At 37.9% G+C, this 16,093-nt stretch overlaps 1 protein-coding gene across 5 annotated transcripts in view; it reads right to left on the bottom strand.

The window, feature by feature from the left end:
• Positions 1-16,093, bottom strand: part of Fur2 (furin-like protease 2) — a 305,563-nt gene that overhangs the window by 1,543 nt on the left and 287,927 nt on the right. For 4 of the 5 annotated variants that reach the window (XM_070302402.1, XM_070302404.1, XM_070302405.1 and 1 more), the window contains 9 exons: positions 14,647-14,865; positions 6,903-7,197; positions 4,584-4,756; positions 3,112-3,777; positions 2,702-2,918; positions 1,812-2,292; positions 1,027-1,214; positions 675-923; positions 60-528 (listed from right to left, as the gene is read on the bottom strand). In XM_070302402.1, the coding sequence (XP_070158503.1) occupies positions 60-528; positions 675-923; positions 1,027-1,214; positions 1,812-2,292; positions 2,702-2,918; positions 3,112-3,777; positions 4,584-4,756; positions 6,903-7,197; positions 14,647-14,865 (2,957 nt within the window). The remainder of the gene's footprint in view (positions 1-59; positions 529-674; positions 924-1,026; positions 1,215-1,811; positions 2,293-2,701; positions 2,919-3,111; positions 3,778-4,583; positions 4,757-6,902; positions 7,198-14,646; positions 14,866-16,093) is intronic. The other variant, XM_070302403.1, reaches the window with a different exon arrangement.

The raw sequence follows: 16,093 nt of genomic DNA, 5'->3' as shown, positions 1-16,093 counted from the left end.
TCAATGCTATTTTACTATTGATTTATTCAATATCGTAACGATAAATTCTTTCGTCTTACCCCGGCGCGCAAGACGATCTGCATTCTCCGCTTTGCAGCTGCAGCCCATCTTGACATGCCGTGCAGTTCAGACGGGAGACGCAACTCTTACAGGTGTGCAGACAAGGAACGCAAATCGGTCGCGAAGGTTGTACCACGGAATAATACGCGTCATCGCACTGGGACACGCAACGCTTGCCTTGAAGCAATAACGGATTCGGACAGGATATGCAGTGATCTTCTGTGGGGCCGGCACAAGTCTCACAAGACGAGTGACAAATCTTGCACTGGCTGTTCTCATAATATTGGCCCGAGTCGCAGTTGCTGCGACTCTCGGGCGCGCATAGCCCTTTTTTGTTCAAGCTCCAGCCCTCAATGCAACTAGTGCAACTCAACGTGGCGCAAGTCGCACAACCGGGTGGACATGCGATGCATTCACGCCGCTTCTTGTCGGCGCTGTAACCCATCGGACACGAAGCGCGACATGTACCTGCAATATTCGAACCAGAAATCGCATATGATATAAAATATCGCGACTATTCTCACATTTAATAATTATATATCTGATGCGACCCAATTTTTTTTAATTAAAATTTCTTTTGGTATGTTTTGCTTATTGACATAAATGACGCTCACCGTTCAAAGCGAACAGTCCGGATCGGCAGGTAATGCATTGATTCTCTGCCGTACCGTTGCAGGTCTCGCAAGTAGCATGGCACGGGGCGCAGCTATAGTCTTGCGTCTCGTACGTATACGGGGGACACGCGGCGTAACACTTGTTCTCGTGCATCACCAAGTGATGCTCGCAGCTAGTGCACTTGTCCGGTCTGTCCTGACAGCTGGCGCAGTTGGCCTCGCACGGCACGCACGTGCTGTTCTCGGTGTCTGCGTGGTGAAATGCAAAAAAAAAAATCGCACGTTACTTCGATTTCATGAGACAGAAATCATTATAATTGATGAATATAGACTGATTTTTTTATCGACATACTTTCGTAGTAGCTTTCCGGACATTGCTGGAGGCAGACTGCCAGATCGGTGACTCGAAGATGAGCGGGCGCGCAGGAGAGACAGGAGTCCTGACCAGCGCCCGCGCAAATTTCACAGGATTCGTGGCACGGCCAGCAGACGCCGCCTTGATTAGGGAAGCTCCTTGGCGGACAGCGACTGACACATGTGCTGGAAGAAAGAAAAGACACCCCTCGCGTTGTTTCTCAAACGATTTTACGTTGAGGAGGGTCAAACAAAGAGAAAAGATATAAAATGAGAATTGACGGATCCATTGGGAATTCTTATTGCGAGAAATAAATTATAGTGTGGTTAAAAGAAGATTAGTTTCACTATTATAGTGTGTTATATAAACTGTTTCAATCAATATGTTAGCATTACCATTTGCTTTTTTAATAGCAAATAATTTTATACTCGATATGCCTACTGTTGTAATCCACAGTTTCGTAGCATTCTATAAAATTGTTTTATGTTTTATTACTTTCATTATAATATATTTATTTTAATTTTATATGACGCTTTATATTCAAATATAATTTTATATAATACTTTATATTTAAATATATTTATATTTAAATAAAAAATGTCATATAGATCCTTAGGAGAATAAAATATTAATTAGATTACCCATCCAATATTACTTTGGTTTTATTTTTAAGAATTTCAGCAGATACGCTAAAAAATTCGGATTTTATAGATTGTATCTTTTCATTGAGACAAAAAAAGGTAATTATCTTATGCAAGAGTTTTAAGCGTTCATTTACTCACTTGTCGAGACGATAATTCTTACAAGCGACGCACTGAGTCGGACCTTTGCCATAACAACCCTGCGCGTCGCACTGCGGATCACAGTCGTGCAGTATCCTTCTGGTAGTATCGAGAGAACCGTCCGCTTGCGCTGATGACGCTGCCGAGGGTGAATCGAAGGCGGATGCCGAGGAGACGTCGCCGGGCAAGTGATTCGTCAGGAGTGGCGCCGACGAGCCATCCAGGGTGGCCACTGATGCCTGTAGATTCGATGCGGCGCCGGAGTACGGGCCTTGGTAACTCTGAAAGGTAGACGAAGAAAAGAAGTCGCTATTGCCCGGATAGCCGGACAGTTGTAGCGGATCATCGTCTACCCTGAACGGATAATGAACGGAATGGGAGGGAAGGTACGAGGAATGTACCGGATTAAACTGCCGCGTGCGTATCCGGATCGGGTTCGTTGACGTGCCGTAGAAGATCAGCTGCCACTTTTTCAGTATACCTGCAACAAGATCGACGAGACGGTCAAGTTATAGCGGGAACGATGGGACACGTGGAGAAAAACATTAAGATCGAATTAACCGTAATTAACTTGATTATTAAAAATGATACAAATTGAAAATGCAATATCATCTTTATTTTAAAGAAGACAAGGGAGTGGATTATTTTTGGTAAAGACTATTAAAGTCTATTTCTGGAATTTAAGATTTTAAGAATAATAAATATTAAATAATTTCGTTAAATATTAATACCGAGACAATGTTAAAAATATTTTCAGAACGAGAATTATTAAAATATCATAAAAATTTTTATTTTACTTTGCAAATAAAAACTAATTTTTTATTTTTTCCTGGACGCGTAGTTTATAGATATCGCGCGTGTATAAAAATGAGAAATTAAATTAAGCTTGCCTGGTGAATTGACGTGTCGATTTCCAGCATTAATGATCTGCAGGGTCCATCGGCCGTCTGCTTTCTCGCCCCAAAAGTGCACGCTGAGGAAGGGCCAATCATCGAAGTTGGAACTGAGAACGTCGCGCGGTCGTTCAAACAATAGGGTCGAGGTTGTGCCCATCGGGGAGGTCAGTAAAAGCCTCAAGTTTCCTCGCGGGAAGAATCTCAGAGAAACCTGATTTACGACGAACAATTCAAATTTTATTTATTACAATTCATTTTTTAATCAAATTCTAACTTGATGCATCAAATAGCAAATGTTGATTTTAATAAACAGAACGCGAGTTTATACTAGATTCTTCTTAGAGAATCGATAAGATATTGTTATCTTAAAAATAAGACGACATTTTTCCCGCATGCAATCTTACCTTGCACTGCACATGCTCCAAGAACCGCACTTCGTTCAAGGATCCGGCGCATCCGGTGACGTCCATATACACGCTCAAAGTATAGCCGTACGTGGGATCAATCGGTCTTTCCTCATTGATCTCGTCGGACTTGCAAATATGCTGCGGCGGCACATTGGTCCACTGTTCAGCCAGGCTGACCATGGCGCCCGCGTCCATCAGACCGTAGCCGAACTTGTGGGAGATCTTTCTCTTCACGCCGTTCAGTATCCAGCCGGGCTCGTTGCTCAACGGCTCGGACCGCGAGGTGAGTACCACAAGGTACTGCATGTCCCGCCACGTTAGGGTCGGATTCGCCTCAAGGGCGAGGGCGGCGATGCCGGCAGCTAACGGCGCCGAGGCAGATGTTCCGGTATGTTCCACCGTGCAGATATGATCGGGACGTAACTTGGCGTCCATGTCCACGGTGGCGACGCTCTTGTCGTTGCCGGGCGTGCCCGACGAATAAGTGGATGCCAGGGTGGAGCTGCATTCTTCGAGATACCATGGCTTGTAGCCGCCCTGGGTCGCGCTCGATATCGACAGTGTAAATATGCTGTTCGTGTAACCGTCGCAGTTGCACGAGTCGGTATGTCGACCGCCGTTGCCCGACGCCCATACAAAAATTGAGCCCTTGCCTTTGCGACCCTGCACGGAAGAAAAAAACATTATCATGAATGTGTTGATAATGAGGAAATGAATCGCGTAATCGACGAAGCGATAGGATATTTGTATAGTTTGATAAAATAATAAAAAGAGCATAATTATATATAATAACGATATAATTATGTAACATATAATAAAAATTCATAAGATATGAATATTTGGAAAATCATAATATAATAAATTATAAATTAAACGATAACAAATATTTTTTTCATTGAGATTTGTATAACTAGAAATGCTTTATTTTTCTGCAAAATAAAACTGAACGTGAGATAAATTTTGTGAAAGCGATATTATTGCAGCCATATTATATTAATTAATAATTATTCCGAAAAATTAAAAATTAGATTTTTTCAAGTATATCATAGTATGCGTAAAAAGTTATCACGTGGCGTATTATTTTATTTGTGAAAAAATTACGAAAATTGCATTTTCAACAGAAGAAAAGCAATTTATTGTCAATCGAAAAAAATAATTTAATATGCAATTGAGAAAAGAAATTTATTTATATTCTCAAAATTGTTTCTGCAAAAATTTATATCTTATGAAATATAATACTCCGACTATTAATCAATTTGACGTAAAAACATAATCGTTCTCTGCAAAATCTTCGCTTATAATATTGATAACTTTATTTCACGCCATCGCCGACATCAACGAAATGTTGGCAAAAAGAAGGTTGCCTCTAAATCGTCCCGAAGTAATGGAATAAAATGTCGAGGTGAAAGCTCGCGACAGAAAATAAATTGATCCCCTCGCTCCGTGGACGCGCGATATATGTAGCTTACGCTCGTCACTCCGTAAATAAACGCCCTCCTGGCGAGCGGGCCCGGACCATCGACAGTCTTGCCATCGTCCTCGGGACCCCAGGAGGCGCTGTATATGTCGATGTGATCAGGATTCAATCCCAGCGCTCTGGCCTCGACAGCGTCGTTTACCGGTCCATCGAGCATTCGCACGCCTGAGAACACGGGAGATATGTGCGTAAGTCTTCCTTCCCCCCTTTCTCTCTCGCTCTTCTATCCTTCTCGTGTGCCGTGATTTCAAATCACGGTGTAAAAAAGATCGTATATATATATATGTTTATGAATTGTTATCGATCTTACGTATAATCAAGACGAGTAAGCATTCGGAATACAGAGAAGAGAAAGATACAGAATTATACATAATCTTCAATCCAGTATTCATTTAGTTTTTTCGATTCCTAATTTTTGCAAAAATGTAGAAAAAGTTTTCCTACACTAAATCATTACAAAAATAAGTTTGTCAAGCAGTAAATATATTTATAATGTAATCTCATTCAATTGCATCCGAAATCAAATTTCTCGAGATGTTGTATCAGTAACCGGCAAATATTTTTATCGCGCTTTGATCTCTGTATTAATTTATCTCGTTGACACGTGACAATTCTGATTACAATCACTATTACAGTCGTCGTGTCTTACGATTCTGACGAAATTTCTTACCCCCACGCTGTATCGGAATTTCTAATTTCGCTGCGCGACGCGCTTACACGACCATCAATTACTCGAATTCAATACTGAGAAGACATCGGGGGTCTAGCCCCCCCTCCCACCCATCACCTCCTGTATCGTTACGCACTATCGTTTCCGTCCTGTTCCGCTCGTCGTAAGCCCCGACGGCTTAAGGACGTTCGTTTCGTTTCGAAGTGGGTTAATGGAATTAATACAGCTTGATAGCATCGAGAAAATAGGGAATAGCGGCGAATGACCGGAAAACGTGGCTTATTCTTCAACGGATCGAGACGATAAAGCGACCGCCAGCAGGTCTGACATTTCCAGCGGCCGCTGCACTATTTATTTCCGCGAAACGATTCGCGCTGGCTAAGTCAGCGCTGGAACGATCCCAGAAGGATTCGCTCTCACCTGATATAAAATAAAGATAAATACCGCCGTCGAGAAACAACGAAATATCTCCTTACATTGCATTAACTGATTACTAACATTGACGAAAAACTGTGAATGTAAAAAATTAATGAAAATTCAAATTTTTTTTGACAGCACGCTGTTGTATCTTGCATATAATTTTTTGTAAATAACATTTTCAAAAATATTCTAAATTATAAATATTATTTCATAATTAGTATCGAAGGTAAACGCTTTGATGAATATAATTTGCAGCGCATCTGTCACATAATGAACCTATACGTAAATATATTAATATCGAAAATACGCGGAACGATTGGATTTTCTATTAATTTGAATATTAAAAAAATATTTTTTTCTATCTTTATATATATATACATATTGTTAAATATATCGCCAATTTTTACCCGTCAGTTGATATGAGACGCGAGCATCTCATGTCATCTGATATTAATACCCTTAGATAACAACTCTCGCACACACACACACACACCCACGCGCGCGCGCGCGCGCGTACACATGTACACACATACGCGCATCTTGTAAAATTTCCGTCAGGACATAAAATAACTCTACCATTCTCTAATCTAGCGAACGCAAGGAAAAGAAAATATTGATCTATCGTGTACGTTACGCCAACCGAAGCACTACTCAATTTTCATATTATGTGCACGATATGCGCGTTCTCTCTAATTTAAAATGAATATCCAATCTTCATATTATTCTAACAGCAATCCTGTATTAGCAATTCGTTATCTTTCTTTCTAGATTATAATCCGAGATTACAAGAAAAATTGGAAAATTGTTAATCAGGATTATAATGCTAATCGTCATTGATGCAATCGGATCAAAACATATCGGAGAGTTAACGCGATCAGGAATCATCGGGAGAGAAGGTTATTTCATTTCATAAATTTTACAAAATAGTCAGCAATATCTTTTTTGACTTTGAAAAATATTTTAGTCTTCAATATAGAATAAACTGCCGAATTAATTTATTATAAATTTTCATTATTTGTCCAGTGAAGTATTTTTAAAGTAATCTCATTATTTTTCTTCCTTATTCGAAATTAATTCCTTTGATTATACTCATTAATATTAAAAATATCTTTTAGCCGTATTGTCGATGAAATCTATAATTAATAATTTCTAAATAGATAAAAATATTAATGCGTTTTTAAAAACAGTCATCCCGAATTTTCTCGTTGCAATTCCTCTTACCTCCGATACTGGCATTGTAGGCGACACCGACGCCGCAATACTGGTTGAAGGCAACGGCGGCGACCTCGCCGGCGCATCGAGTGCCGTGCTTGTTGTCGCCGTTATCCCTCGGCATCGGGTCGTCGTCGTTGTCGTTGATGTCCGTGCTGGCCTGATGATCATAGTTAAGCGCCAGATCAGGATGGTTGGTCTGAATGCCGTCGTCTAGGATCGAAACGACGACACCCTTGCCGGTATAGCCTTTCTGCCAAGCCGGACCGAGATTCATGTCATACCCATCCTTGGCGCCGCCGTTCTACGATAACGAAATGTCAAATTTAATGATATTATGACGGTTGTATTCTTTTAAATAGGAACATACTACGCAGAAATTTTTATTTGTTTGTAAAAGTCTGTTATAAAAATTTCTAAGCTATTATTATATTAAGATCCACTCTAACAATAAGTTAGAAAATGATATGAAGATATCTGTCTGAATCTCTATATAAAAAGATCTCTCATATAAAGAACAAAAGCTTTATTTAACTAATTATATTTTAAATTATTATTCTCTAAGAAATCTATATAAATATATATTGCATTATAGTTTAAAAATTTTTAATTTTTTTATAATTTACAATTGCTTCAAACAATTGTTTGTTTGAATATGTATTTCATTGTATTTCTGTAAACGTAAATATTCTGATATTGTATTGTGTGAAAAATATTTCTCACCTTCGTCAAAGATCATGATGATGAATCGCCGCGCGTCATGATGAACGCATGGAGCGGTACATGATTCTTCGACATGAATTAATTCGCGAATTTCGTGTTGCCGCGTATATGATCGTTGATTGATATTCTAGTAATCCATTAATCCGCAATGTAACGCTATATATCTTCGTATGCGTGAATACGATTTCGTGGATTAATGGATAACTAGCCGCACGACAAATTCGGAAGCTACAACTTTCATAGCGCGATATGCATTACGCTAGGAGACAAGATACCGGACGTCTTCAACGTGCCGTTTTTCTGTTTCGTGGAACATCGCGCAATATTTTTTTTTCCTTCCGATACGCATTTGCCGATAAAAAAAAATATATATATTGTGCACAATAATGTATAAAATTAATTTAGTCATGCTATATATAATCGCAAAAAGGGATTAATTCCAGTTTCGAAAAGCAATAATTTATACCTGGGATTTTTCAACCGCCAAATATTATACATATATTGCGACTCAGATAAAAATATCGACCGCGTTAAAATTCCATAGAAATTTTGACAGAGTTATTAGCTTTCCCGACATTGGTGGCCACCTAAAGTTATATCGGGGCGGAAAAAATATATGCGAGACACGATCGCCGGACGATTCGAGCCACGTGATTTGTATCCTCTAACAAACGTCCGTTTTATGCATTTATAATGGATTGATTATTGCTTCGGCTATACGAACGGTGTTTTGCATTTTGCTCCATGAATTTGCGTAATAAATGTATGATATGGAAATGCGATACGCAAATGCTTCGCACGTGTTTTCACGGTAAATGTGCGAGTTCGCGTATGATCATGTCTCGAATCACGGCGAAAAAATTCGCGACAGCGACGCGATAAATTCGTGCGTGCGTAGAATGATTATTTGTGCGGCTCTCGTAAATGAACCATCAAAAAGGATAGGCAATCAAGAATCGTAAGAGAGCACCGACAAACATATCAATGCCAGATAAATTGAATAATTTATCATTTTAATTGATATGAAAAATACTTGTATATTTTTGTCGCAGTTAAAAAATAATGACTCTACAACTATATGGTATATCAGTTTCCAAAGCTTAAAGTTTGGAAGTAATCCAGGCTTCTGCAGTGAAAAAAGAAAAACGTGTCACCCTAGGATTAATTCTCTTTAAAGGGCATATTTTATATTCCGCACAATTTTTACAAAAAAAAAAAAAAAAAAAAAAAAAGCACAATGTGCAAAAATCCGAGAGCCAGTTCTGATTATCGCATACGTGAAATAGCGCGTTTTTGTTCTTTCACAGAGAATAATCTTGGGACTCGTATCTTCCGTTGAGAACGGGCATCCAGCGTTTCCGTTTTCTACATGTGCATGAACGTACGCGAGTGGAGTGAAATACTTTTGTAGAGTGTATCGCAAAGCACAAAAACACACAATGCTGTTCTCTAATCTCTATGACTACCAGTGTTCTTCCGCAGGATATCAAAAAGAGGTGGAATAGCTACATAAAATGTATGACTCGTACGCTAGACACACACAACAAAGTTTAAAAATTATTTTATAAAAATCCTGCTTATTTGTTTCGAAAAATTCTTTTGCGTAATGTGTGTGTGTGTGTGTGTGTGTGTGTGTGTAATAATAAGTAGCTTATAATAAGATAAATAAGATATCTGTAACTACAAATTAAAAAAATCAAGTTTTTACTTGTATCTTTCTTTAAACTTGCATATATAAATATAAGTTCTCTCAACGCGACAAAAATTTACAACATTTGAAAAAATGTATCGATCGATTTAATTAGCGATATCCGCGAACGAATGATTCGTAAATTCTCAGAGAATTTTTTTTTTCAACAATAGCAAATAGAAGAAATATATACTTTTGGAACTTTAAAATAAAAAATGTATTTTCTCATACGAAATCAAGAAATACCGCGAGCAATTTGCAATCCGAAAAATTTTTGAGAAAAATATTCTCTCGAAATCTAACGTGTCGAGCTCGTTTCGAACTATCGTACGCGCAGAGCGCATGTAAAGGAACACGTTTCCCTTGATTCCGACTCTTGTACGTTACGCCCGTAGCTTGTCGAGATCAGAGGACGAGGCGGACGCGTGTTCTTGTCGCAGAGAGGACATCATGTCGCAACGGGGAATGTGCCAATCTCCGCGTCGATGCACCTTTCCCGGCTGCTGCCGCTTTTTTACTCGTCCATTTCGAGCCGGGCGCGCCGCATGACGGTACCCGGGGCTCCGTTTCCCCTGTGATTCCATTAACTAGATTGCGCATTGTCGTGCTCGCCCGAGAGGAAGGCCGAAGGCACCGATGCATGTCCCCCGTCGTTCGTGTCAGCGCTTATCTGCGCTGAGATTTCAGCATTGCGAGAGCACGGGAGAAGGAAAGAGCGAGGGAGTGAGAGAAAGCGAGCGAATAATCGAGAGCGCTATGTGCAACGAGAATGCAACGGGATCAGAAGAGTTCGATAGCTCGAAGAAAAGGAGAAGGAGGAACGAATTACCGAGCTTTTCGCTGTAGCTATCGTACACTTTACCTTGTTCATACGGCGGGGAACCGTCAACGTCGAACTTGGTACACGATTATCGTTAGTGTTTGATGATGGAAGACTCTAATGAAAATTTTTCCAGGAAATCGCGTTTGATATTTTTCGCGCAATAATTGTAAAAAATAGATGTGTATCGAGAGTATTATGCATCACTTATTGCTAATATATGACTTATAAAATTTTGAAGTTGTATATGTTATATATGTATTATAGAAAAAGAAAAAAAAAAAAAAAAAACTGTTGAGAGTCAAGAAACGCAGATAATTATTTAGCTTCTAGGATAATTTTTTTTGCTATAATATTATTTAGACGCGCAATTAAGAACATTTTATGTAATATGATATAATGAAAAATTAATAACCGACTGTGATTTCATGGATGAAATCGCAGAACAATACGACCAGATTCCTCGGCGATTTAAATCAATTTTTTTTTTTTTTTTTTTATATTCAATAATAATTTATAAACTGTTTAATACCCACAAAATGTACATTTATTAATCTCTTCCTAATTACAAATTAAGTAATAAAATTAATTTTGGATCGTATATTTAAGAAAATAAAAAATATATTGCAGAGGAGATTTTGGAAGTTTCGTATCTCCAACAAAGTAATTTTCGTATTATATTATCTGCTCTATCTTTTATGAGAGATATACAATCGCTTCATAGAAAAAACGAGAAGGTCCCTGATTGTGCCACGCTCCTCTATACGATACGCCCTTGTAGATCTTTTGGCTGCTTCTTCCTCTCGGACGAGTCGGCGCGAGCAAAATTATCCAGCAAGAAACGGCAAATTTACGGGCGCCGCGAATAAGAGCGCCGTAATCCCGTCAGCGCAGTGCGAAGGACGTACGGGATGGGCTCGTGCACACATTGTGGGCGCGTATTGTGCCCGGGGAAGACAATACATATACGACCTATTATCTCACGCGACGCGTGCGGTCGACCCGACAAAAAGAGGGCAAAAAAAATCCAGGGACGACCCGAGGTTACTTCGCTGATCCCAGCGTCTTCCATGACCCGACAAAAGCGATCTCTCCCCCATCCTCGCCGTGTCCAGACGAAATGTCGTTCCCACGTCATGATCGTAGACACAAGAATGTAACAGACGAAGCATGGTTTCTCTATTTAGAGGCACGGAGTTGAGAAAAAATTTATTAAAAACAAAACTTGATTCTGAATCATTATTCTCTCTTCTTAGACAATTATACAAATTATAAAATAATTTGTTAGACGAAGCATCTAAAATCGAAACTAGAAGACAGTAATATTAAAAATTCACGTATATAAAAGAGCACAAGCTTCTTGATAATGCTATGCATGATATTATAATTTTATCCAAAGTATGAAGATAAGCATAAAAAATCTACTTGAATGATATTCTCATATACTCTCATAGGAGACGTTGGATATAAGTTTGAATATCGGATTCCATTTATCGTGACCTCGTTTTTCCGTTGTCACAACCACATATCATCTATTATCTATTTGAATGAATAAATGAAACGCTGTCATTTAAAAAAATGATCGTCGCCAAGAGCAATGCTAAATTTAAAATAGCAGCAGTTAACAATCCCGTTTATGCAGATAGCGATGAATAATCGATATGGAATAACATTAATTAATTCGTACGTTAGCAGAGAATTTAAAATTCTATCATTTATTAATTCGCTTGCAAATATTTCTATATCAATCCTTATTTTCAAATGTCAAATTCACCACCAGAGTATCGATACCGATACGGAGTATCAGAGCTGATCCCTCAGCTTACGTAAACCCTGGTTACCTATCGCTCCCCGGGCGACGCTCCGGGCGTGTCACGAATATTACACACCCCGTGCTTTTATCCCGCAATAGTGGTTTCCGCGCCTGAGAGTATCGGCATACTTGGGCATCATCCTCTGTAAATAAAAGGCTTCAGGTATCGGACTTTGCTCGATCTGCTCAAGTTTCATACCGCGCGTTATCACGTCCATTACGCAAGATCGCAATCTCACGTTCCTGCCATTCTCAAGAGCAAAAAAAATATTTTTATAAACGCGCAAAATTAATTTATCTTTATATCGAATCATATTTTTATTTTTTTAATTATTTCTCTTACATCGGTAAAAAATTATATATATTTTTCCTCATTTTTTAATCTTGTTCGCAGTTAATATTGATTAACTCTTATATAAAACTGCAGGAAAAAAAAAAAAAACAGAATATATCTTAGATTTCCGATACTTCCTTTCATTTATCGTTTCTTTAATTAATTTCGATTGTTCGTTCTTGAGAATGTATGTGCAAAATTTTTTTGCGCTATCTTCCTTCATAATTTTTTGTCATTTAATTTCAAATAAAATTATAACTAAACTTCAAATTAACTTGAGATTGAATAAAAAAAAAAAAAAACTAGATTTCGCGCAAACGATTAAAGACCAAAGTAATTAATCAATTTAACCGATTATCTGTAGCATTCGCAAGGACAAGTAATCGGCATGTTCCTTGCGTTCGCCAATAAAAGTAGCTGAAGAGTTAGGAGCGGGACACTCGATATAATCGAGAACTCGGCGAAGAAACTTAGGCCGGGACGCCGCGCTGGCGAGACGTGCTCACGAGACAGAAAAGTTTCCACCGGATCAGGCGGAATCTGCCAAAAGCTAGTTTGCTCGCTTCCGTTGTTCTCGCCACTGCCGTTCCGGATGGCACGCGGCTGCACGCTATAAACCGCTTACAAGACTAAGAAAACATACGCACGGCACAACGGTTCCATTAAGACCCGCTGATCGTGCGAGAGCTAAATACAAAGTCCGGACGTGCGATGCACTTGGCGCGCTAAGTGAGTAGATTTACTGAACTTCGAAAAAAAATCCTAATTTATTATTATTAAATATTAAATATTATTTTAAAATTCCGAATTAATTAATAGGAAATCGTCGTTATTTAAACAATTATGATAAAACATGTGTTTAATAATTGATAATAGAATCGGGGGCCGATAGGCTTAATTTATTCCTGCAGTTGTGACTTTTTTCGCACAATGTTAAAAAATGATTTTATCTGACATCTGAAAATATTGAACTTATTAATTCCATGTTATTTCAATTATCTTTCATTATTACAAATATCTCTTTGTTTTACTTCCATTCGTAAGATAATCCCGTATATGTTAATACTAAAAAAAAAAAAAAAAAAAAAAAAAAAAAAAAAAAAAAAAAAAAAGAATTAATTCTTAATAATAAAATTTTATCAATCAAAATACAATCTATGATTTAAAAATTTTTTGCCTCTTTAAATTACAGATTTTTGAATTGCTTTTACAAATATCGATTAAAGATACTGAAAATTTTTCGTATCATCAAAATTGATGCAAAAAAAAATCTCTGATAGCTCTTATAAATTATAATACCTTTTATATTGGAAATAGAGAAGGGCCAAGAAGAATCATTTTTATTTTATAATTTAATTATAGGTAACATAGAATTAAATATGATTTTCACTAGAGCGCTTTAACGGTTAAACAAGGAAGTATTTTAAATCTAATGTGCTAGAACGATTAATCTACGGATTAATTTGGAGTGATTAAACCATGCGACCGAACAAATGACAGAATAAGCAAAGCGAAAGAGATTTTAAACGCCAAGCGCATTATTCTCGATAATCTCGGACCGGGCCGTTAATCGATTCAACGGCTCCCGTTCAATGAGATCGCATTAGTTGCGACTGATAATGATCGGATAACAAACAAGTTGATTGATTGTTTGTACAAAGCCCAAGTAATTACCCTAATAATTGTTTGTACACCCGCGATTATGCGAATGGTACTATGCGCGGGGTATTTACTTTGTTTTAAGTGCTCATCGAGACTTGTAATGCAAAGCTAGCTATATTACGTGTTACATCTCGTATTACAAAATACTATAATCGGTCGAATCTACAATTAATAAATTATAAATTATACGCGATCTTTCTCTTTACGTCGAGATTCCGAAAGATTTATAATTTTTCTTTATGTATCAACGTCGTCAAAATTAAATGAACAATTGCTGAACTAGAGACGCTATAATAATCGAGGATGATTGTTGGCGATATTCTCGTTAGAGTCAGATCGACGAAGATGATATAAAAAATATCGAAATATTAGTATTTATTTGATCATTACATTAAAAGAAATAATTAAATATTTACATGTGCATTGAGAAATATGCGGTGAGAAATCGTAATATATCGTCAATTATAATTTTTAATCGACCGGAACAATGCAATATAATATTACATATATTTTTTTTTTTTATCACGTACAGACTCCGAGAAATATAGGTATAATGTAAATTTCTCCGAATTGACATCATCGATGGACTCTTTTCAAGAAGGGAGAAAAAATAATCGGAAATATTGAACGGCTTCGATGCCTCGCGCGATTCGTTGGATTCCCGTCACGTATCCGGTCGCGGCGGTCCGTACAGTTAGAGTCCGTACTTACCAGGTACCACTGTTCCTTGAAGAGCGGGTCCGTGAACAGGTTTTGAAGCGGCAAGCCTCTGTTTCTTTGGCGATGAAAGACGGTAGCCTGACGCGGACGCGGACGCGGACGCGGACCGAAGTCGCTGAAGAAGGGCGGATAATCGGCGAACGCGTAGGACGCGGCACCAAAGTCGCGCTTCTTGCGCCTCTTCTCGTGTTGCTGCTGGAACCAGTGCACCTGCAACCGAAGGCATAATCGAGACTGTAACAATAAGCTTTCTTGCACCGCCTGTCATCGACTCCGACGACTTTGTCATCGCTTGGATAACTTGATAACTTGGATAACTTGGTAAACTGACCCGAGGCCATTAGCCGTCGTTTTGTTATCTCACGATGTTACACTAAGTTTCACGCGACATTACAAGGTAATGTAAACCGGTAACACCGCAAATTTTCCTAAGTGCCCGGAATATGTCATCAGCGTCGTCAGAGTCGGTTTTGTTGGTCGACGAAATATGGCGCGCGCTAATGATGTAGACGAATTACAAGTTATCTCAAAAATGAAAGACATTTTAATGTCTTTGCAGAATTATTAAAATTTTATTGCAATTTTAAATATAAGAGAGAAAGCGAGAGAGAGAGAGAGAGAGAGAGAGAAAATGTTATAAGTTTAATTTATAATTGTACATATCGCTACAATATAAATCTCTCACAGGAAAATATTAAGAAATATTAAAGAGATTAAAAAAGGCTTTCACCATTAATATATTCATATTTATACCTTAGATCCCATCCCATTTATAATATCAAAATAATAAAAATTTAAAAAGATCCATAATTCATGTATTTATTTAATATTTAATAATTATAATAATTTATTTAATAATTTATATATATATATATTATTTATATATATATTAGTGTTATTTAGTCGAGATTGATAAAAAACAGGGAGACTTGAGAAAGAAAGAAATACAATTTTATCTCTCTCTCTTTTTTTTTTTTTTTAAGAAACAACATAGCACACAATCGCAGTTTTTCATTCCGTTGATCGGTTAAACAGTTATATACACCGGTGCTATGACGCGGAAAATTCATCGGTGCAGATTGACTCAATTGAAGATTATAAATCGCGCAATCATCGAAAAACGCTTCGGGCGAACGAGCTTTAAATTCTGACGCGCGTTGCGTTCTCCTCTCGTTTCATTCATATTGCCGTACCAGACACGCAATGCGATTCAGTATCACTGACAGATTCATCGGTACTTGCACAATTTTGGCGAGATGCCAGAATCAACCGAATTAGTTTCACGGTCGTATCGAAGTAGCGGGCACAGGAATTTTAAAATATTCAAACAACACGATGAGTGTAAGAAAGAATATATATTGTCCTACATCGATTATTGAACATGTTAAAATTAAACGATTATGACAGTCTCATGTGGTAATATAGTAACAGGTGTTGC

This window comes from Polyergus mexicanus, unplaced genomic scaffold (assembly GCF_030449975.1).
Source record: "Polyergus mexicanus isolate NDT 795.1 unplaced genomic scaffold, iyPolMexi1.0 SCAF_10, whole genome shotgun sequence".
Classification (NCBI taxonomy): Eukaryota; Metazoa; Arthropoda; class Insecta; order Hymenoptera; family Formicidae; genus Polyergus; species Polyergus mexicanus.
The sequence above is the reverse complement of the archived record's forward strand: the minus strand, read 5'-3'. Positions and strand labels throughout refer to the sequence as shown.